The 21,631-nt window shown below is 49.1% G+C and overlaps 1 protein-coding gene and 1 long non-coding RNA gene across 6 annotated transcripts in view; one reads left to right on the top strand and one right to left on the bottom strand.

Moving 5' to 3' along the window:
- Nucleotides 1-12,245, bottom strand: part of C16H1orf198 (chromosome 16 C1orf198 homolog) — a 35,113-nt gene extending 22,868 nt beyond the window's left edge. For both annotated transcript variants that reach the window (XM_036828516.1, XM_036828517.1), the window contains exon 1: nucleotides 11,885-12,245. In XM_036828516.1, coding sequence (XP_036684411.1) covers nucleotides 11,885-12,217 — 333 coding nt within the window. In that variant the 5' untranslated portion in view covers nucleotides 12,218-12,245. The remainder of the gene's footprint in view (nucleotides 1-11,884) is intronic.
- A 226-nt stretch (nucleotides 12,246-12,471) lies between these two features.
- On the top strand, nucleotides 12,472-21,328 carry LOC118882787. 4 transcript variants are annotated; one of them, XR_005016861.1, is made up of 5 exons: nucleotides 12,472-12,821; nucleotides 13,064-13,192; nucleotides 14,805-14,896; nucleotides 15,045-15,138; nucleotides 21,169-21,328. It is a non-coding gene; the product is annotated as an uncharacterized LOC118882787 (long non-coding RNA). The 4 variants fall into 4 exon arrangements; XR_005016859.1 differs by having other exon boundaries at nucleotides 13,064-13,297; XR_005016860.1 differs by having other exon boundaries at nucleotides 12,472-12,871; nucleotides 13,064-13,297.
- The last annotated feature ends 303 nt before the right edge of the window (nucleotides 21,329-21,631 follow it).

Below are 21,631 nucleotides of genomic sequence, written 5' to 3'. Positions count from 1 at the left end.
TCTGAGCATCCTTCCCCCATCCCCCTAAGTGCCTGCCAGAGATCTGAAAGGCAGCGATCAGCCTATCAATGAAGAAAACGCCAACTGAATGCAACTGCCTAATTACAGTGAAAACTCTGAAATCCCTCTGACCCTCACAGGCAGAACAGGAGAGAAGGAGCCCTTCAAAACAGTCACTGAGAATCTGACCTTGGATCCACTGACCTGAACAAAGGTTTGTAAGATCGCCTTTCCTAGGCCACCCCTCCAACCCGCCAGCTGTATTCCTATACTAGCAAACGTCTCATGTGTGCCCAGCTTCTGCTGGGGAATCATATTTTCTGAACCAAAAACTGGGACATCCTGGGCGATACAGACTGAAAATGGGATAAAATATTTTGAATTGAGACTGTCCTCGCATAAAGCACCCCAGGTACATGATGTCTTCGCGCCCAGAGGCACTCCCTAGCCCCAGAGCTAGGTTACCTGGCTCCCCTCCCCTTCCTCCAGGAGGGGGACCAGTTCTGCAGAGGGTCCACTTCCTTCAGTACCGACTCCATCCCCAGCCTTGGCCTCTAAGCTATGTCTCCTATCACTCCTGGCTGTCAGGCAAAACTTTAAAAATGAGAGGGAACGTGGGCCACTACGCTCCCATTGGGAATCTCAGTTAAGTCCAAGTGTACTCCTCAACTTACAAACTGTGTCCCTCCAAAAGTAGAAAGGTGAGTTAACAAGTCTCGGCTGAGGGGGCTCCTGCATCCAGGTCTCTGTGTGTGTGGTCAGGGCGTGGGAGAAGAGCGCAGTTGAGCTCAATGACCTGAAAGTCCTTAAAATTCTGTGATCTCAGGACCCTCTAAGTTCCTCTCAGAAGCAATAAAACAAGAAGGACTTTGTTTTCACATGGGAAAAATAAAGGAGGCTGATGGAATGTATGTTCCCTTTGTTCTAGATTTGGACCTGTGGAAAAAGGGCAAAGGGAAACCAACTGGTAAATGTGCTCCCTCTATGGGGAGGCGGGGTGGGGGGGTGGACAGCCCAGTGGCCACCTCAGGGGACAGAGGAGGCATGTGGAGATTCAATGGGCAGGCAGAGGCAGAGAAGGGAGCAGGGCCACTGGCCAAAAGCAGGACACGCCGGAGCTGGACACCCCTTCTCATGTGATACGATCGATCCTCTGAATATTAATTATGCAGCTTGAGTCCCTTTGAAATCTGCAAAGAACACAGTAGGAAGGTTTTTGGCTTTGGAAGATGAATGAGTGCAAGACTCTGAGGAACAAAGATGTAGCCTGGAGCTTGGTGAGCCAGCAGGCTCCAGTGGCTGCAGCCCAGATCGGCTGAAATTCCAAGGGGGCCGCAGACAGAGGGGGGTGCACTGTGATTTCTCCCCAGCTTGGTGTCAAGTCAATAATCTTTTGTTTGCTCCAGCAAGAAACGGAGTCAAGGGGCAAATTCCTTACATTTCTGCAGTTCTGAGCTCATAAAAAAAATAATCGTAAAGCACTTAACAAAAATAAACATGCCAAACAAACATGTGATTGAAGCTCTGATGTCAGCCACTGGCTGCACACGCCAGCCACAAAGAGCGTTGGGGACAAGCACAGGCTTTCCAGGCAGTTGGATGCAAAACGGCATCAGGATTGCAAAGTTCTAGACATGGATAGTGGTGATGGCTGTACAACACTGTGCTTGTACTAACCGTACACCTAAAAATGGTTAGCACGGTCAATTTTATGTTATGAATATGGTACCACAATAAAAAAATCTGAAAAGGCTATATGTATGATATGATTCCAACTCTATGACATTCCGGAAAAGGTAAAACTATGGAGACAATAAAGAGATCAGTGGGTACCAGGGTTGAACAGAAGAAGGGCTGACTAGGCAGAGCACAGAGGATTTTCAGGACGGTGAAATACTCCGTACCATACTGTCACGATGGATGCTTTTCTCAAAACCCATAGAATGGACCACAGCAAGGGTCAACCCCAGTGGAAACTATGGACGTTGGGCAACAATGCTGTGTAGGTTCATCCACTGTAACAAATCTTCCACTCTGGTGGGCGTGTTGGTAGTAGCAGAGGGTACACACGTGTGACAGTAGGCGGTAGGTCAGAAATCTGTACTTTCTACTCACTTTTGCTGGGAACCTAAGACTGCTCCAAAAATTAAAATCTATTCTTCAAAAAAGTGTCCCCTCCCCCCCCCCAAAAAAAAACCTGACACAGGTAACAAATGCTAAAAACATCATTTCCTAATTACTTTAGTCCCTCTTGCTATTATCTGTGCTCTTGAGGTTACTTACATCTGTTGCCCCTGCAAGATGGAAAGTGCATCTATAACACCACACAGCGGGGTCACTGCACCTCCCCGACCGGCTCTGATGCAGTGAGCTACCTGGGGGCTTGGACAGTCCCTGGGGGAGCATCTCCATGGCAACCAGCAGGCGCTCCACATCAGGGCTGCCCCCCTCACTGCCCTGGAGCCAGATGTTAAACATTTCCCAACACCACAGCTGCACCAATATCAAACACACTGAAATTCACTATATTCTACACTAAATGTAATTGTTACTCTTAAATTTTTTAAGGATTTTGGTAATTTTGCTTTGGAAATTATTTGGTGACAAGTAACTCATCTGTAATTGGTTGATTCCTCTGTAAAAGTCAGGACTGCTCCAAAATTATTCTAAAATGAAAAATTCTGGGCTTAGAATTCATTTCAAACGTGAAATGTTATAAATATTAGCCTTTCCTCTTCATGAAGTTGGAGACTAACGGGCCATTTATTCTTTCATAACTTTCTTTCCAATTTTGGGGCTGGTGAATTTCATCGCGTCCCAAGCGTGTGAGGTGCACAGCACCTGTAAGTGGCACTGCCCACAGCGGGTGTCCCTTAGTGCGGCCACAGGTCAGCCTGAGCAAGTGGAGCCAGGAGCACGGGCGTCACAGAGCAGCTCTGAGCTCCCCCTACACAGAGCCAGGCCACCAGCAGCCCGCAGACGGGAGCGGCACCTTTCCTGCAACTGTCAAAAGAACTGCTTCTGAGACCCCTGCAGCGCTCTGAAAGTCTCGCTTCCACTCTGGGCCTCTCTGAGGGACAGACTGGGGATCATTCTGCAACCTGAACAAACTGTACCTTCCTGCAGATGCCCTCTCTCTGGCACACCTGTCCCAGGTAGCCAGAGGGGATGACCACCTCCTGGGTCCTTACTGGTCTTGGGTCCACGCCGGCACCATTCACAGGCACCAGACTCAAGACTCTCTGAAGAGCACCCCTAGCCTAGAGGTTCTAGGTCTGGCTGTAAATCAGAATCATTTAGGGGCTTCCCGGGTGGCGCAGTGGTTAAGAATCCGCCTGCCAATGCAGGGGACACGGGTTCGAGCCCTGGTCCGGGAAGATCCCACATGCCACGGAGCAACTAAGCCTGTGCACCACAACTACTGAGCCTGCGCTCTAGAGCCCGCGAGCCACAACTACTGAGCCCATGTGCCACAACTACTGAGCCTGCGAGCCACAACTACTGAGTCCGTGTGCCACAACTACTGAAGCCCATGCACCTAGAGCCTGTGCTCCGCAACAAGAGAAGCCACCACAATGAGAAGCCCGCGCACCGCAACAAAGAGTAGCCCCCGGTCGCCACAACTAGAGAAAGCCCGTGCGCAGCAACGAAGACCCAACACAGCCAAAGATAAATTAATTAATTAAAAAAAAAGATTCCACCAAATGAATTAACAAGTTCATCTAGAAGGACAAGAACTCCCACATTAAAAAAAAAAAAAAAAAAAAGAATCATCTAGAGTGCTGTTTTAATAGGCAGAATCTGTGGGTCCCACCTGACAGCTTTAGAAAACCAACAACTGCCTAGGTAATCCTAATGCAGCCGTTCCCCTTGGGCAGCTTACCTACTTCAGTCCTCCACAGGACACCTGACTGCCTCATCACACTGGGGACACTTGGCCACACAGGCTGCACTTGCTGACATCCCAGGCTCAGGGACCCACCTCTGTCTTCCCAGGCCACTCCACCTGCCAAGGTGGCCTCAATAAATACTGCTAGGTGACTCTCATCATCCCCAAATAAGGACTTCTACTAAACCAACCTGGGTTCAGGCTGCTCTCACGAGGAGCCCAAGGCTTTCTGGGCTGGCTCTCACCCACCCAACTGTGGAGCAGGCAGAATTACGTTCTGCGCATCAGTATAATCAACCAAGGCACACAAACAGTCTCCTAATACACAGCAAGGGCCCAGCAAATCACATTTAAAGGCCGCTTTCATTTCATTCTTCCCAGAGTTCAAAGATTACGTAAAACTACTGCAACAGCATTTCTAATCATGCCCTTAGTATGTAACCATAAACAATAAACACTCTTAGGTGGTAGTCAGAATATGGCGCACTGTTTGTTAAATTTCTCCTGCCACCTAGAGGGCTGAGTCTCTAAAAGCTAGAATCCCAACCGTTAAGCTCCCCAGAAATAGATCTGATTTTTCTTGAGTGATTCAGCAACAGTGCTCACTGGAACCATACATTGTCACTGGTTTCCGGAAGTCCATAAATGAGGGGAGTTTCTGGTTGATAGACAGCGGCATCCTGGCTTAAAAGTAAGAAATGTACTGGGCATATACCCAGAGAAATCCATAATTCAAAAAGACACATGCACCCCAAGGTTCACTGCAGCACTATTTACAATAGCCGGGTCATGGAAGCAACCTAAATGTCCATCGACAGACGAATGGATAAAGAAGTTGTGGTACACATATACAATGGAATATTACTCAGCCATAAAAAGGAACGAAATTGGGTCATTTGTAGAGACGTGGATGGACCTAGAGACTGTCATACAGAGTGAAGTTAAGTCAGAAAGAGAAAAACAAATATATATTAACGCATATATGAGGAATCTAGAAAAATGGTACAGATGAACCGGTTTGCAAGGCAGAAACAGAGACACAGATGTAGAGAACAAACGTATGGACACGAAGCAGGAAAAGCAGGGGGGGCGGGGGCGGGTAGGGGGGAGGATGAACTGGTAGATCCGGATTGACATGTATACACTAATTTGTATAAAACAGATAACTAATAAGAACCTGCTGTGTAAAAAATAAAATAAAATAAAATTCAAAAAAAAAAAGTAAGAAATGTAAACTCTGAAATACTCTAAGCTAGAGAAATGAAGCTCGGATGGCAGGGCCTGCGGGAGCAGGACAGACGACGCTGCCCCATGTTGCTGACTGTCTCATCCCTCAGTGAGGTCGGCTGGCCGGGGCCTCCTGGCACATCCTGCCCGCAGCACCTTCTTCCTGCTGATCTGGTTAGTGTGGGTCTGTACGTCAAATTCACAGGAGCATATTAAAAACAGAAGGGAGGCAATCATGCTCCTTGGTATTTCGTCAAATGAGTTGAAAACTTAGGTCCACACAAAAACCTACACACGGATGCTTACAGCAGCTTCAGTCATAAATGCCAAAACTTAGAAGCAACCAAGATGTCCTTCGGTAGGTGAACGGCTATGAATGGCTAAGTGAACTGTGGTCCATCCAGGCAGTGGAATACTATTCAGCACTAGGAAGAATGAGCTGTCAAGCCATGAAAAGACACTGAGGAACCTTCAATGCATATTACTAAGTGACAGAAGCCAATCTGAAAAGGCTCCAGGATTCAACTATATGACATCTGGAAAAGGCAAAACTGTGGAGACAGTAAAAAGTTAAGTCGTTGCTAGGGGCTGGAGGGGAGAGAGGGATGAACGGGAGGCATGCGGAGGATTTTTAGGACAGTGAAAATACTCTGTACAGTACTGTAATGATGGAATTGTGTCCTCATACATTTGTCCAAACCACTGAATGTCCAACATCAAGAGTGAAGTGTAAACTCCGGGCTCTGGGTGACCATGATGTGTCAGTGTCGGTTCACTGGTCGTTCACAAATGCACGGCTCTGGTGCGGGTGTTGATCCCGGGGGAGGTTGTGCACGGGGTGCAGGGGTGTATGGGAACTCTCTGTACTTCCTGCTCAGTTTTTGGGAATCTAAAGCTGCTCTAAAAAATAAAGCCTACTTAAAAAAAGGGAGGAGTGAAGAAGAAGAATATGCTCTTTTTTTTTTTTACCAACTGGTTATTCTTAGGGACTATTGTTTATATGTTTATGGAATCGATGTTTTCCCCTTTGACTTGCAGTATATTTAATTCTGCTGAGATCAGAGGGTTGCCAGCACCGGAAGTACAAAAGGGCAGTTCCAACAACAGAAAAGCAGTTATGATTTAACTCCTGGGCAGGTTCTACCATGAATACAAATACAGAAACTCAGGCCTCCTCAGACCTCAGCAGAAACATGCCAAGGTAGTGATGGGAGGATGGGTGGGGGACAGGTCTAAGGAAATGAAGAGGAGAACGAGCCAGAAGTTTAACAGACAGGTCTGGCCTTGATTTCTTTTTCTGAGAAATGGGTACTTTTTCTGGTACTAAGGAAATCTCTCATTTTAGAGTGTAAAAGTAACTCCCATCAATTATAAGATGACTCCAGACCTGCCAACAGGCTTCCCAGCTCTGGCCCCTCCCTCCCTGCAAGACAAGGAGCGAGTCGTTTCTTTGCAAAACCTGTTCCCTGGTAGCCACTGGGCCACACACCCACAGGCGCCAGGGGTAGCCTGTGTTGCTGCCTCAGCTCCAAGGCCACCTGTTCAATACACTTCCCCCAACCCGAGGAGCCCCAGCTATGCAGAGTCCCAGGCCAGGTGCTGCTCTGGGCAGAGGACCATCTCACCATCTCAACTGGATGGTTGAGGATGGCCGTGTTCTCAACTGCTACCTGGAGCCAGGCACAGACGCCAGGCGCAGGGACACGAAAAGCCAGGTCCACCCTGTCATCTTTTCTAAAAAATGCATGCATCTGCCAGACAGAAGGTGGGAATCATAATTACACATTCCGCCTTCCTTAGAAAACAAGTCCAAACGCTGAGAAAGGAACTCTCAAATTTCTCATTTTTTGTGCCAAAGGCTGAAAAATAAAAGCCAAGCTGCTGAAGTGAACGGGGAAGAGGTGACCTCACATGTCACAGGTCCTGCATCAGGAAGCCACATATCCAACCAAACTCAAATCTAACGAAGACTGAATAAGTGAGGAAAGTTCTGGAAGGACACTACCAATTTCTGCTTCATAATGCTGCTTCTTTCTGCATTGCTTGAAACTTTTAACAGTAACACACAGGGTCGTTATTTTAGAAATTGTATACCCATTTAATTAGTTTATTTTCAAACACAAACAGCTGGCCAGCCTGGACCCTAAGGAGGGGGGGCAAGGTGGCCCTTGGCAGGCAGCCCTAAGGGCATGGACGGGATGACAGCGGCTCAGCGAGGTCTGCTGGACTGGGGGATGCCATACTGACCCCCCAGCCTCCTGAGCGCTTCAGGGCAAGGTGCCTCGTCAGCCAGCTGGGAGCAGAAGCCGGGCGGGCGATGGGCATGGGAAAAGCCACGGGGCCTTCAGAGGCCTGCAGAGGGTATCCGGGGATCAGGGAGGCCAAGACCCAGCCCCAGAAAAGGAGGTGAAGGCCAGCTGGAGTAAAAGTGCCGCCAGCAAGCCTGCAGGTTCCTGCAGGAGGGGGAGGGATGCAGGTGCTAGAGAACACCTCCTTCTGCGAGCAGCGGGTCATGCTAAGCTGCTGAACAGGGGACAGAGATGCCTGGCCCCAGGGCTTAAAGCCTGTGTTCTACAGCACGCGACATCCAGATCAGGGTCCCTGGGGCCGGCATAGGGAAACACGCTTCCTGCCCAGCCCCACCTACTTTACAGAGAAGTGAAACAGGCAAGCAGGTCCCTGAGAAGCCAATACCCCGGCTGCCCAAACTTCTGAGTTCACTTGCTTATGGTCTGTTGGGAGCCAAGAACGTGGCATAGAGCTCAGAACCCTGTGTCTCTCACTAACGTGCTCAGATCAGTGGAAGAGTCCGGGAGTAGGAGCAAGGGGCAGAGAGCGACGCATGCCTGAAAAGTCAGGGTTTTCGTTTTTCGGGGTTTTTTGTTTCTCCGTTTTTGGGGGTTTTTTTTGCTATTTGATAACAGAAGGCGGCAGAAGCAGACTGGGGTGATGGCTGAATCCCTCTAAAATGAAAACTTTTCATCTCCCAAAGCAAGCCATTCCCAAAACTTTTACTGCTGGAAGAAGAACGCCGTAATTGAGAAGCCCAGGGAAAGTAGAGACCGCTCAGAGCATCTATTCGCAAACATGCTTCAGTGTTCAGACCAAGTACCTGACCCAAAGGTCAAGCCTCAACGTCCATGTCTGTTCCAAGCAAGGCCTGTGAACCCGAGAGAAGTCCGGTGAGCTGCTCCCTGGTGGAGGGAGAACCGCGCCCTAAGAGGGCAGCCCGGCTACGGCAGGGCCAGAACCGGGTATGGGGACGCCAGCGGCTCCTCTTCTGTTGCGGAGAGACTAACTGTTCCACCCGCAGCAGCTCTAGATTCTCTGCACAGGAGGGGCCTGGGGAGATGACCGGGGGGCAGGAGGGGCCGGCAGCCTTGCACTGAAGCTGTACTGAGATCATATGTTCACGTGGAGGGATTTCGAAAAAAGCTGGTGAAGATCAGGGGAAGACCAAGCGTCCCTAAAGCATGAATGGCTCTAGTGTCTAATACACTGGGCTTTGGGAAAGAGGCACTCAATTGACTGCCAAGGTGCTAAGAACCAAGAAACCGACAGGACCCTCCACGGCTTCAACGCGCAAAGGCAGCCAGCCTCCCTCTCCTCGGCAGGTGCGTCCTCCAAGCAAGGGTGGATCTGGGCCTGGACGCTGGTCTCCTCACTTTACAGAGAGCGAGGGTAAAAACGAACATGCGGATGGCACGCTGCCACATCTGTCCTACACAGAGCGGCCCCAGATGGGCAACTTGGACGCGTGAGCGGAGCCCTGAGCCCAAGCAAGCTTCCACTCGTTTGTTCCCTCAACGCGTAACAGTGATTGGATGGCAGTCCCATTTGAAGGCCATATGGGCATGATCTGACGTCAAATGCTGCTGCGTGGGACACAGAACTGTTACTGGCGATGAGGGAGAGAGTACTCAAAGAAACAGGCGACGTCCTGGTCCTTCGGGGTGGCCGAAAGGGGGGCCCAGTCTGAGGCGGGTGTGACTGCTGATCAGGAAACAGGGCACATCACGGCCACACTGTGGACAGAGCAAGCCCAGCTTTCAGTATGTGCCCCGAGGCCCATCCCTAGAGCTCAGCAGGGCAGAGCTCCTTCTCACGTGGGACTCTATGTGGCCAGCTCCAGGCTTTGCAACGGGAGGAATTTATTGATTTCATGACAGTGATTTTCAAAAGCGGACACGGAGAGACAACAGCTAACAACCTTCATATTCTCACCAGCAGCAACCATGTTTTAATCCCACAGGCCTTTCCTAGACACTGTCTCTATTATCATCCCGTTAATGTTCTTCCCATTGTAGGAGCTCAGAGAGGTTAGGGGTTCACCACAGTCAAAAGGTTAGTAGATGGAAGCCAAAACAAACCCAAGACTCACAACCAAGCCCAGGCGCTTTCTATTACAGCCTTAGCAAAGGCCCTCAGAACCCAGTATCCCAGGTGGTCTTTCCCAAGTATCTACGGGGCCCACCCTGCTTATCATCCAAGGTCAGATGCTGGCTAAAGCAGGAGGTGCATCCTCTGTTGCCAGATTGGCCGTGGAGGCCCCAGGGACTACATCTGAGGACAGATCAAACAGGAAGGGACAGGGTGCCTGACTCAGTCTGGTTCAGGGCCCTTCTGGACAAACCTGGGGCCACCTATTCAGGCCACTCTGTCCAGCAGCCTATACCGAGGGGTCACCCGCCACATCCGCCACATTCCCTTATCATCGCCCCTTGTGCGCAGGAGCCAACCCTCCTCCAAGTACAACCCTCCTCTTGGGCACGAGACCACCAACTCCACTTTGGTGCCAACCTCTTGCCAAGTCCAGGTAACACATTTTAAACTCCCTAGTGGGATGAAATCACACAGCCACTGCAGGAGGGCAGGGGGAGACAAAAAAAAAAAAAAAAAAGCTCTGGGCAAGGTTCCTCTGTACCTGTCCTCAAACTCACTGTCTCTCCGCCATCCATGCTGAAAGGTTGGTCAGAGGCATTCCAGGACGTACTCGCAACCCGTTTTGCAAAGCTGAGTTCAATTCTGAAAATCAGGGCTCCTGGGCTCCTGGAAGGACGTGCAGGTCCCACAGCAAAAAGTTCTGTTGGCCGTTAAATCGCTTTGCGTTTACAAATTCGCAAACAGCTCAGTCCGGCACCCAGTTAAGGAATCGGAGCACAAAATTCACTTGGCCACATCTTTCCTTATCAGCCACACCGGACCCTTACATGGCACGGGCTTTTGGATGGTGAACGGGCATGTGGATATTCTTAGCCGGACAGCAAGCTAAGGGAGAATGACAGGGACCCTGCAACATCTGTAAGTACCTGCAGGTTTATTTCTTCTCACGGTTTATTTATTCGTGACTTTTCCAAAGAGGGGCTGCCTGTTTTCCATCACCCAAATCTGAGCCCCAACCCTGCGAATGTCTTTAGAGAGATGCATATTTTCACACTAAAAATGCTTCAGCTCTGGGCTTACATCTTAAACCTATATTCTCATCTCTTCCGTTACCACACCCTCGTTTTTTCCTGGCGAAGCCTTCAGAGTTTCAATTCCATGGAAGACTCTTCTTTTAATTCTGTCAGTATAAGGCAATGTTGGAAGCATAGTTCTGCCCTCTCACACTTCCCCCACGTGAAAGCGGGCTTATAACCACAAACATTTTGTATTAATAAACGTCTCAGCACACCCACGCCTGAAAATCAGATTAAAACTTCATCCTCAACTAGAATTCCTTCCACAGTCTACGACTTCCTTGGAAAACCTCTCCAAGCCCAGCCCCTCCTGCCTGCAGCCTCAAAGCTCTCAGGGCTGCGGATTTCCCTGTATACTGCTGGCTCCTTTGGACTTTGACCCTCCCCACAAAAGTTGAGCCTGAAAGGCCAAAGAGCCGCAGATTTGGCACCAAACAGGTTCTAGTTAAACACATTTCCAGGAAAAGGCCGACTTTCGGAGAAGCACAGGACACTCAGGCCTTTGTGACTTAGTATGGGTCACCCCTGAGTTTTTTCTAGTTTCAGTGTTTCTTGCTCCACGATGTCCGGCCCTCTAGAAGTCCCAGCAGAGGGTCTAGGTCAGAGGCCCAGGCATGCCCTTATATGTACCAAAGGCTTGCGACAGCTCATTTGAACGGATCCCTCGTTTTTCACTGGAAAAAGGAGGCCACCATACTCATTCCCAAAACTAAGCAGCACATCGGGCTCACTCGGAAACATCTTAGGGCTTTGGGTTTTGCCTCCTAATCTTGGAAGGCACCTCTTCCTTCTTGTTGCCTTGCTGGACAATTTCACTCTCCGCACACAACTCATCACAAATATTAATATTATTATGTATAAAAGGCTGACTGCCTTCCCTGGCAGGCCTGGGGTGGGTATTATTATTCCCGGGGGGAACTGAGGCTCTAAAAGGTTAGGTCACCCACGGCCAGAGAGCTAAATGGCAGAATGGACCAGAACCCAGGCCTGCCTGGCTTAAAATCCTTTGCTGTTGGCACTTTGGTCTGACAAGTCTCGGGTCCCCTGCGGCCCGGCGGGGCAGCTCCAGATGGTGGGTCTGGAATGACCTCCTTCTTTCTCTCGGCGGTCCTCCACGAACTCCCCCGGGGAGCCCCCCAGCCCCAGACCTCCGGCTCCGGGACGCCCCAGCCCACCCACCCCGGTTCCTGCGCCTTCTCCTCTCCAGCCCCTGCCCGCGCGCCTGGCGGGGGCGGCTGCTAGCTGGCAGGGGTCCGCCCGGCCCGGGGCGCCTCGGGGGGCGGGGGAGCCCGGCCCGCTCCGCACCTACCTCGTCCCCGAAGCGCACCACCTTCTGGCCCGTGGGCCCGCGCAGGCCGGGGAAGCGCGCCAGCTCCTCGGGGTCCCCGGGGTCGTGGGGCGCCGGGGCGCTCGGCGCCACCAGGCACCGGTCGATGATCTCGTCCTGCTGCGCGGGCGGCAGCCGCGCCCACTCGGGCCCGTACTTCTCCCGGATCTTCTCCTTGTCCAGCATGATCTTCCTGGCCATGGGGCTCAGCGACGAGAAGTAGGTGAAGCGCTTCCGCTCCCTGTCGTCCAGAGGCCGGTTCCCACTCATGACGGCCGAGCGCGAGGCCGCGATCGCCGCCGCCATGGACGCCATGCCCGGCCTGCCCGACACTCCCCGCCCGCGCCCCGCCCCGCCCCGCGAACGGCGCCCTTCCGCGGCCCGGAGCCCGGCGCCCAAGGCCCCAGCGACCCCGCCTCCCGCCCAGTCCCTGAAGCCGCGCCCCCCGCGCCCGCCCAACGCCGGGGACCCCGCCCCCCGCGCCACCGCCCCCGAGGGTCCCGCCCCCTGTGCCCCGCTGCTTCCGGGAACCTTGCGCTCCTCGCCCCTCTCCCCCCGGGAGCCCCGCCCTCCGCGCAGCGCCCTGAGCCACCGTCTCGCGCCTCCTGGCGTCCTCCCGATCCCCTCTCTCAGGGCTTCCCGCGGGCCCCCCGCTTTTCGGGGCTCCCCTCGGCCAGCGCCGGAGGTGGCTGGCGCGTCCCCAGGTCCGCGCCTGGCGGCCTGACGGGACTGCTGGGGGTGACCGCCATAGCGCCACGTGGTCACTTGTTTGACAAAGGAAACTTTTTTCTCCCTCCGAAGTGCTGCATTTCTGGACCGAGCCACCGGCCGCCTTATGCCTATTGTATCCCTTTCCCTGCCGAGCCATCTTTTTCGCTTTCTTTGAGCTGTCCCAAACCTGGGCCAGGGTCCTGGCGCGGTGAGCTGATGGAAGGGGGCTGGGGGTTCGGGGCAGCGAGGGCGCCGAAGGTACGAGCTGGGGAGACTGCACTGGTGTCGGGAGTGGCGAAGGAAAACCAGTGTCCGTGCCTCCTAAAGAGAGGAGTGAAATGAAGTGCCGGGTAGCTCACAGGGCCTTTCCCTAAAAGGCAGCGCGGAACTGCCGGCAGGCATCTGGGGCCGGCGGGCTGGTGCACCTGGCACTTCGTTTTGCTTTTGCAGGTGAAGACGTTTTCCCCGAGCCGGCCGCGGGACCTTTGCTTTCTTTTGGAATCTCAGAAATCACGTGAACTCTAGGCGGCTTGATGTTTGCAAACCCACTGAAGAGCGGCAGAAAGTTTTCATAGGCAGGTCAGCCGGGCCATTTTGACGTGTGTCCCAGAGCACAACGATTAAAATTATACAGAGCCCTCATCTGCTTTACTTTCTGGCTGATTTGACTGTAACAGGTCTCAGGTGAGAATTAAATGGCCACATTTAAAACAAAAAACTGCATTTCAGCTGTTACTTAGGGTCATTGCCTCTGAAGTAACACTTGGATAATTCTGAAACTTATATAGTGTTATAAACCAGTGTTACCTCAAATAATAACAATAAAGCACTTGGATAATTCTGAACACAGTCATAGAAATAACTTGCAGGGTTCTGTTTTAAATGTGAGATGGCCTTATCTTCTGGCCCAGAATTCCTTAGAAAATATTTTTAGAATGCCATGAATGTGACAAGCTGTGCAATAAAACATATTGCTTTCAACAGTGTTATCAGCATACCATACTGAAAAGCAGTGGGAAAAGCCACCAAATAATAGCCTGGATTGCACAGTATTTGAAGGTCTGTTTATGAGGCCAGGAGGTTGAGTTTTTTGGTACTATTCTGTCTCTAGATAAGTCTATTTTATATAGGCTCAATACACCAACCAGAATCCTACTTTCTCACCTCGAAGACTTGTTTAATAAGGTGGGTGATGTTTAAAGATGTATTCTTGAAATTTAATTAACATCTTCAAGGTTGCTTTGCAAGTCACATAGAAAGGGTTCTGTGCTGTTAGAAACTTGGTTACATGTGGTTTTCACAGCAATTGCAAAAATAAATGTTGATTGCAGAAAAGCACAACCCAATGAAGTGTTTCAGATCAAATATAATTTATTAAAAAAATATATATATATAATTTATTACTAGAGAAGCCATAATATAAATATAGTATGAAATAAATCAGGGACATCAGCCAAAGTGTGTAAACTCCATGATCTCGGTGATAAGGGGTAACTAAAAGAAAATTTCTTCCAGATTAAAAGAAGACACTCAGGGGAATTAAATGGCTCTGACAGATGACTTTGCTGAAATTAGGAGATAAATGGGCAGATAGATAGATATTCACTCCAGAGAAGAAATAAAGATACCCAACTCCAAATATGTAGTAAGGTAAAATAGTGGGATGATTCTTGTGCTAAGCATCTTCTTAGGCAAGAGTTTGGATAGAGACAGGCTGCCTTGTCCTTTGTGGATTTGGTTTAGCCAGTGGGCTCTTCACAAAATGAAGAGACAAGCATGTGGTCACTGACCCTCTGAAATGCTTTAAAACCTTGCACTGTTCCAAAGAGCATTCCTTTATTCATCAACATTTTATTGAGGCATTTGGTGTTTGTTCCTAGAAGGCTTTTCTTAGAAACTAGGGAGACATAGCAAAGAGTGCTTTCACTAAGGTTTAAACTGTCTCGGTGTCTTGAACTGTGGAGCTCTTTCTTGGCCAGTGGCATTTCAGCTATTTTTCTCAGAAGAGTTCTTGAGTCCCCACCAGAATGTAAACTCCACAATAGGGAGATCCTTATTTGTCTTGTTTACTCTTGGGAACAAGCATGTGCCTGACTCTGAGTTAAGGGTTCAGTGACTATTTGCTGAATGAATTATGAATGAAGAAATGAATGAATGTTGCACAGTTTACATGATTATCCCCTCTTTACAGATAGAGATACTGAGCCATCAAAGGAAAAAACTTCACCTGAGATCATCCCCCGTCGCCCCTCATGTGATGGAACGGAGAGTCACAAAACAGAGGTTCCTTTGCCTTTTGTTAAATCTCTAACATTAGATTAATGTGTCTAAGGTTAATTACTGGATTATTAATAATAAACTGGGTTTATGGCTACAGTTTATTAAAGCTTCCAAATTACTCATTAGTAAAACACAGCACTAATTTTTTCAGTATCATAACTGAATACCTGAGATGATCACCAGCATTTCCATTATACGTCTGACATCTCAGCTAACAGTTGCCGGCCTGGGACTCCTCTCCCCAGGTCAGTACCTTTCTTAAAAAACCTATTGACATTTGGTAGTGTATATATGTCCATGCCACTCTCTCACTTTGTCACAGCTTACCCTTCCCCCTCCCCATATCCTCAAGTCCATTCTCTAGTAGGTCTGTGTCTTTATTCCCATCTTACCACTAGGTTCTTCATGACCTTTTTTTTTTTTCCTTAGATTCCATATATATGTGTTAGCATACGGTATTTGTTTTTCTCTTTCTGACTTATTTCACTCTGTATGACAGACTCTAGGTCCATCCACCTCACTACAAATAACTCAGTTTCGTTTCTTTTTATGGCTGAGTAATGTTCCATTGTATATATGTGCCACATCTTCTTTATCCATTCATCCGATGATGGACACTTAGGTTGCTTCCATGTCCTGGCTATTGTAAATAGAGATGCAATGAACATTTTGGTACATGACTCTTTTTGAATTATGGTTTTCTCAGGGTAAATGCCCTACCAAACGTAAAATAGATAGCTAGTGGGAAGCAGCTGCATAGCACAGAGAGATCAGCTCGGTGCTCTGTGGTCACCTAGAGGGGTGGGATAGGGAGGGTGGGAGGGAGGGAGACGCAAGAGGGAAGAGATATGGGAACATATGTATATGTATAACTGATTCACTTTGTTATAAAGCAGAAACTAACACACCATTGTAAAGCAATTATACTCTAATAAAGATGTTAAAAAAAAAAAAACCTGTTGACAGAGACGCAAAGAGCAAGGCCATCCCCCAGGGTTGGAGGCTGCCAAGATTCAGTGGCTTTGGGGAAAAGCCCAGAGGCAATGAAGTCGGGTGCACCTGAAGTGGGGTGCCGCGGTCAGGCACCTGGCCACCACAGAGGTGCTCAAAACCTGTTAAAGCCTCAATCCCTTCATTTTTGATACAGGGACAACTATACCAGCCTTCAAGGGTAGCATGTCAAATGAGAGGGGTGGGTGACACGTGCGAAAAGCCCTCCCTCAGCCAGTTAGTACCGATGTCTGTTGAATGAATTTGTTGTCCCAAACAAATCATTTGTGAGCCCACTCCCCCCACGAAGACCCTGCCAGCTCATGGAAAACCACAGGGCACGCATTCTAGCCCTGCTTCTAAGAACAGAGTGACCAGCTGTGACATTTTGCAAGCCGGTTATTGAAGCTCATGGTGAAATTCCAGGCACTGTGGCAAACAGATGACAGTTTTGGGAAGGGAATCTGTTGGTGACATAGCAGGCAGTCGGCTGGCAGATAAAGCCAGCCTTCCTTACTGACGCTTTCAGCTTGGATGCAGGCAGGCTCCCTGAGGACGATGATTCATTCCTGCATCTGGTGCTGGTTATTCCAGATGCTGCCCTGAAAGGCGACTGTTCTCTGTTCTTCACTCCCACACCCAGAAAGAACAGGAGATGGAAGAGGGTCGGCCTGGTGCATTTAGAAGACCGACTTCCCTGTAGGATTGTCGGGCAGTGTTCTTGACCAAGACAAAAAAGAGATGCAGCAAGAAAGAAAAGACAAGGAGATGATTGTACAAATCTACTACGGGCAGGAAATGTGCTTTGAATATTTTGAAGGGTTGGGTTATTTTTGCAATTGTATAGGGAGAGTTTTCACTGACACAGCCATGGTCTGTCACCACGTCCGGGCAGGTGTGAGGCACTCCCTGTGCCTAGAGGAACAGAATCACCTTCTCTGGGTAAGGCCGCATGATCCACGTGAGGCTCAGAACTGGGTCCTTCCCTGTCAACACCATACTTCACATACCGGCTTAACTGCTCTGTGAAAAATGCTGAAAGACCTCTTGAAAACCACAAGAAGACCCTACCTGTCCAAAATTTTCCATTTAGAAAAGCCTCTGCGATTTTTAGTCCTCCGTAAGAATATAAATAAGTCCAGAAACAATTGTTCACTTTTTCCCCTTCACCTGAAATTCCCACCCCGCTGTCGCCAGCTATAGAAATTCCATCCTTAAGACCTAGCTCAAATGAAGTCCTCAAGATCACCCACACCGAAAAGAAGGTAGGTAGGCACAAAAGAGATAGTTTGTCTCCTTTATAATTTGATCTCAGGTAGACCTTTTTATTTTAATATTTATTTATTTATTTTTGGCTACGTCAGCTCTTAGTTGTGACGCGAGGGCTTCTCTCTAGTTGCGGCGTGCGGGCTCCAGAGCACACGGGCTCAGTAGTTGCGGCACGCGGACTTAGTTGCCCCTTAGTATGTGGGATCTTAGTTCCCCAACCAGAGATCAAACCCACATCCCGCGCATTGGAAGGTGGATTCTTAACCACTGGACCACCAGGGAAGTCCCCCTCAGATAGAATTTTGTGTCCTGGGAAGAACAATGCCAACATTTTTGGTATTGTACGTGTGTGTTATGGACTGTAGGTCAAATTCACATGTTGAAGCCCTAATTCCCGATGGAATGGTATTTGGAGGTGGGGTCTTTGGGGGCTGATTAGGTCCTGAGGGTGGAGCCCTCCTGATGGGATAGTACCCTGATAAGAAGACACAAGAGAGCTTGCCTCTCTCACTGTTCCCCACCGTGTGAAGACACCATGAGGCCATCTGCAAACCAGGAAGCAGGCAGACACCGGATCTGCTGGCGCCTAGATCTTGGACTTCCCAGTTTCCAGAACTATGAGAAATAAATATTTGTTGTTTATATCCTTATAGCAGCCTGAACTCAGACAATGTGGAAATGGCTTCAAATTCGTATAAAATCTTTGGCTTACTGAGAGTGTATAGATGTAGTTAGAGAGAGGATGAAGGAGATAAAAAATGGCTGATGGAGAGGAGAGATGAAAGTATGTGGCAATGGGGACTTCCCTGGCAGTTCGTGGGTAGGACTCCACACTCCCAGTGCAGGGGGCCCGGGTTTGATCCCTGGTCGGGGAACTAGATCTCGCATGCATGCCGCAACTAAGAGTCTGCATGCTGCAACTAAGAAGTCCACGTGCCGCAACTAAGACCCGGTGCAGCCAAAATAAATAAATAAATAAATATATATATACATTTGTTTTTTAACTATGTGGCAATGACTTATTGATTGAGAAGTAAAGAGAATTCCTCTCTCTCTGTTCCTCTAAACAATCTGCTCTCAACTTCTACACACTCCCAGATGTGGAATGTGTTTTTCTTTATTCTGTTCTTCTCTTCATGTCAGCTGCCCTGACATTTGTCAGATGGGCTCCTTCTTGGCTTGTGGATGTCACCATGTTGAGATCTGTAGATGGTTGTCCAAGCTCCCTGGGGGAGTTCAGTAGAACCCCCTGGAGCTCTCTGCTCCGCGGGAGACACTAGCAGCTTGCTCCTTACCTCTGTCATCGTTAGAGCTCAGGCACTTGGTTAAAACTTTATGAAGTTAAAAAGACTGACTTTCGGGGACCATAGTATTTTCACTCTGTGGTCCCTGTTTGGATTTGATCTATGTCCTTGAATCTTTTTAACTTGAAATATTATCAAAATACCAAGATGCTATGGAGAATGAAAATGACTATGGAAAAATGAAAACGGTTGTCTGTTAAGTTTCTGTGATTGTATTTTATTTTTTAATTTTTGTGAAGATGTTGTTTGATACATTTGATACATTAAAATTGTCAAGTACTGTGAGTCACTCACATTTCCAAACAGAGAGTGAGATGCTACTGAACACTGAAAATATGAAATATATGTGCTGTTGTCAGTGAACCTGACCCCGTCTAACCTGCAAGACAGGAAGTAAAGGAGAGCAGCTCCCGCCTTTGAGTAAATGACAGTCACTGGCCAGTGCCCAAGGGGAGCCCTTAATAAATACTTGTCAGATGGATGAGAGGTGAGTGGAGGAGGGAATCTCGCCAACAACTTGGCCCCCATCATGTTGTGATACAGCTCACAGCTTCATCCTAGAGGTCGACTCAGAAAACAAGTTGTGTCACATTCGTAATGGTCTACGAAGTATCTCTTCGTCCTTTTCCCAATGTCCCCACCATACTCCAGGTCCCATCATCCATCCTGGCGTGGCCGGCCTTCCCAACTCCAAGCCACTCCCTCCAAGTTGCCTCTGCCAGCCTCCTCCTTCACAACGCCTCCAGTTGGGTGTCTCCCATTTTTTTTTATTGTAATATAGTTGCTTTACACTGTTATGTTAGTTTCTTCTGTACAGCGAAGTGAATCAGCTGTACGGATACATACATCCCCTCCTCCTTATACCTCCCTCCCACCCCCCCATCCCACCCATCTGGGTCATCACAGAGCACCGAGCTGAGCTCCCTGTGCTATATAGCAGCTTCCCACTAGCTATCTGTTTTACACATGGTAATGTATATAAGTCAAACCTAATCTCCCGATTCATCCCACCCACCCCTTCCCCCCAACCCTGTGTCCATACGTCCCTTCTCTACATCTGCGTCTCTATTCCTGCCCTGTAAATCTATACCATTTTTCTAGATTCCACATATATGCGTTAATTTACGGTATTTGTTTTTCTCTTTCTGACTTAGTTCACTCTGTATGACAGACTCTAGGTCCATCCACGTCTCTACAAATGACCCAATTTCATTCTTTTTGCTACCACTTTAGACCCAAACTCTCTCTGGCAATCACCTTCAACCTCGTTCCTAGCTCCGTGCCCAGCCGTCTATTTGGTTAGGAAGTCTTTCTTCCTCATGATCACCTGCCCAAATTCTACCTATTCTTGAAAGTTGGGTTTAAATGCCATCTCACTGACCCTGACTGCATCCCCTCTCGCTGTAGTGTGGTTAGACCGTGGCATCGATGCCCACCAGCACACCGTGAGTATTGACCTGAGTGACTCTGAGGAGCCCATCGTGGTTACACAGGTGGCTGCGTGCCCACCTACGGGCCAGCCATCCGCTGGCAGCTCCCCTGCCCGCCTCCACACAGCCGCCCCCAGCCCCGCCCCTCTCCCTGCTGGTCCAGCACCTATAGGCTGTCACCCTTCAGTGACCTCCCTCGGTCCCTAGAAGAACTCTTAGGCTACAACCCCAGAAATATGGAGAGTTCTGATTAAACTGTTTTGAAAACATCGTACAACAGAGGCCAGAGAGAGGTCAAGAAAACCACATTGCGGAAATATTAGTTATGTTTTTATATCAATAACCAAGAGCTAGATGGAACCAACTATTGCACAAGCTCTGCGTTCTCCTCTAAACCAGAGTCAGAAACACAAAAGCCAAGCTTGCTGTGTATCATATATTTGGGGGCAAAGTCAAGGAATTTTTTGAAGCTTAGCTCATCTGTTTAATAGAAACTTTCATCTAAGAAGCTCTGTGTGCTGTAAGCACGTTAGCACCTAGGTCCTGATAACACCCCTATTGAGAAAAAGACAAACAAAAGAAAACACACCAAGCTCATAAATATACAGAACAGATTGGTGGCTGCCAGAGGCGGGGGTGAGGGGAAGGCAAAGTGGGTGAGGAGGGTCAAAAGGTACAAACTTCCAGTTATAAGATAAAGAAGTCCTGGGCATGCCATGTACAGCCCAGTGACTCTACTTAATAATACTGCATTGCATATTTGAAAGTTGCTAAGAGATTAAATCTTAAAAGTCCCCATCACAAGAAAAAAGTTTTTATAACTATATAATGGTGACAGATGGTAACTAGCCTTATTATGGTGATCATTTTGCAATGTACAGAGATATTGAATCATTATATTGTACACCTGGAACTAATATGTCAATTATACCTTCATAAAAAAATGTTTAGTAAAAAATTTTAAACAGAGGGAAGTTACATTGCCTTCCCTCAATGGTGGGGAAACTAGTAAAGACAGCGAAAAGTGATTTATTTGTGCTCAGGGAACACAGTGGCGGAGACGGTGTCTCACGCTGGTGTGCCTCACGGCCTGTTCCTTGATGTTCATTTGTTCATTCATCCACTGTGCGCCAGACACAGGGCTGGCCACGGGAAGCAAGCATGAGCAAGAACCTGCCCTCAGCCAGCTTATCATCTAATAGGTGTGGACAAAGTAACCAGGGTGGGTCTAAGGGAGCAGTCTCCACTGAGTCCTCACCATGCCTGGCATTCCTCCTCACAGCACCTCGTGAAGGAAAGATTTACCGGCCAGGACACGGAAGCCCAGAGGCTGCCCACCGGCACGTGCAGAGCAGGAACCCGACACGCTGCTGTTTCCCCGGTGCCCATTCACCCTGCAGCCAACGTCCCCCCACTCACAGGACCCGCCTCCCATGGGCAGCCCAGCCCTAGCCTGGGCCACGGTGCCTGCTTTTTCTCAAGCGTCCTTTGGATGCCACTTGAGTCTCTCCTTGCTTGTTCATCCAGGAGAACAGGCAAATGGTCCCGGAGACATGAAGACAGACTTCATGGCCTTGGAGGAGACCACAGGACGGTCTCCAAACTCCCACCCAAAGAATAAGCCAGCTTCGCAGGGTTACGCAGCACCAGGGGGCTCTTCAACATCCCCTGCAGGTCCACTAGTCTCCACCCTGGCCCCCTCGCACCGGGAGTCCACTCCATCAGTCTCCTCCCCCGGCCCCGCC

Source organism: Balaenoptera musculus, chromosome 16 (genome assembly GCF_009873245.2).
Source record: "Balaenoptera musculus isolate JJ_BM4_2016_0621 chromosome 16, mBalMus1.pri.v3, whole genome shotgun sequence".
Classification (NCBI taxonomy): domain Eukaryota; kingdom Metazoa; phylum Chordata; class Mammalia; order Artiodactyla; family Balaenopteridae; genus Balaenoptera; species Balaenoptera musculus.
This window is presented reverse-complemented; position numbering and strand designations above follow the sequence as displayed.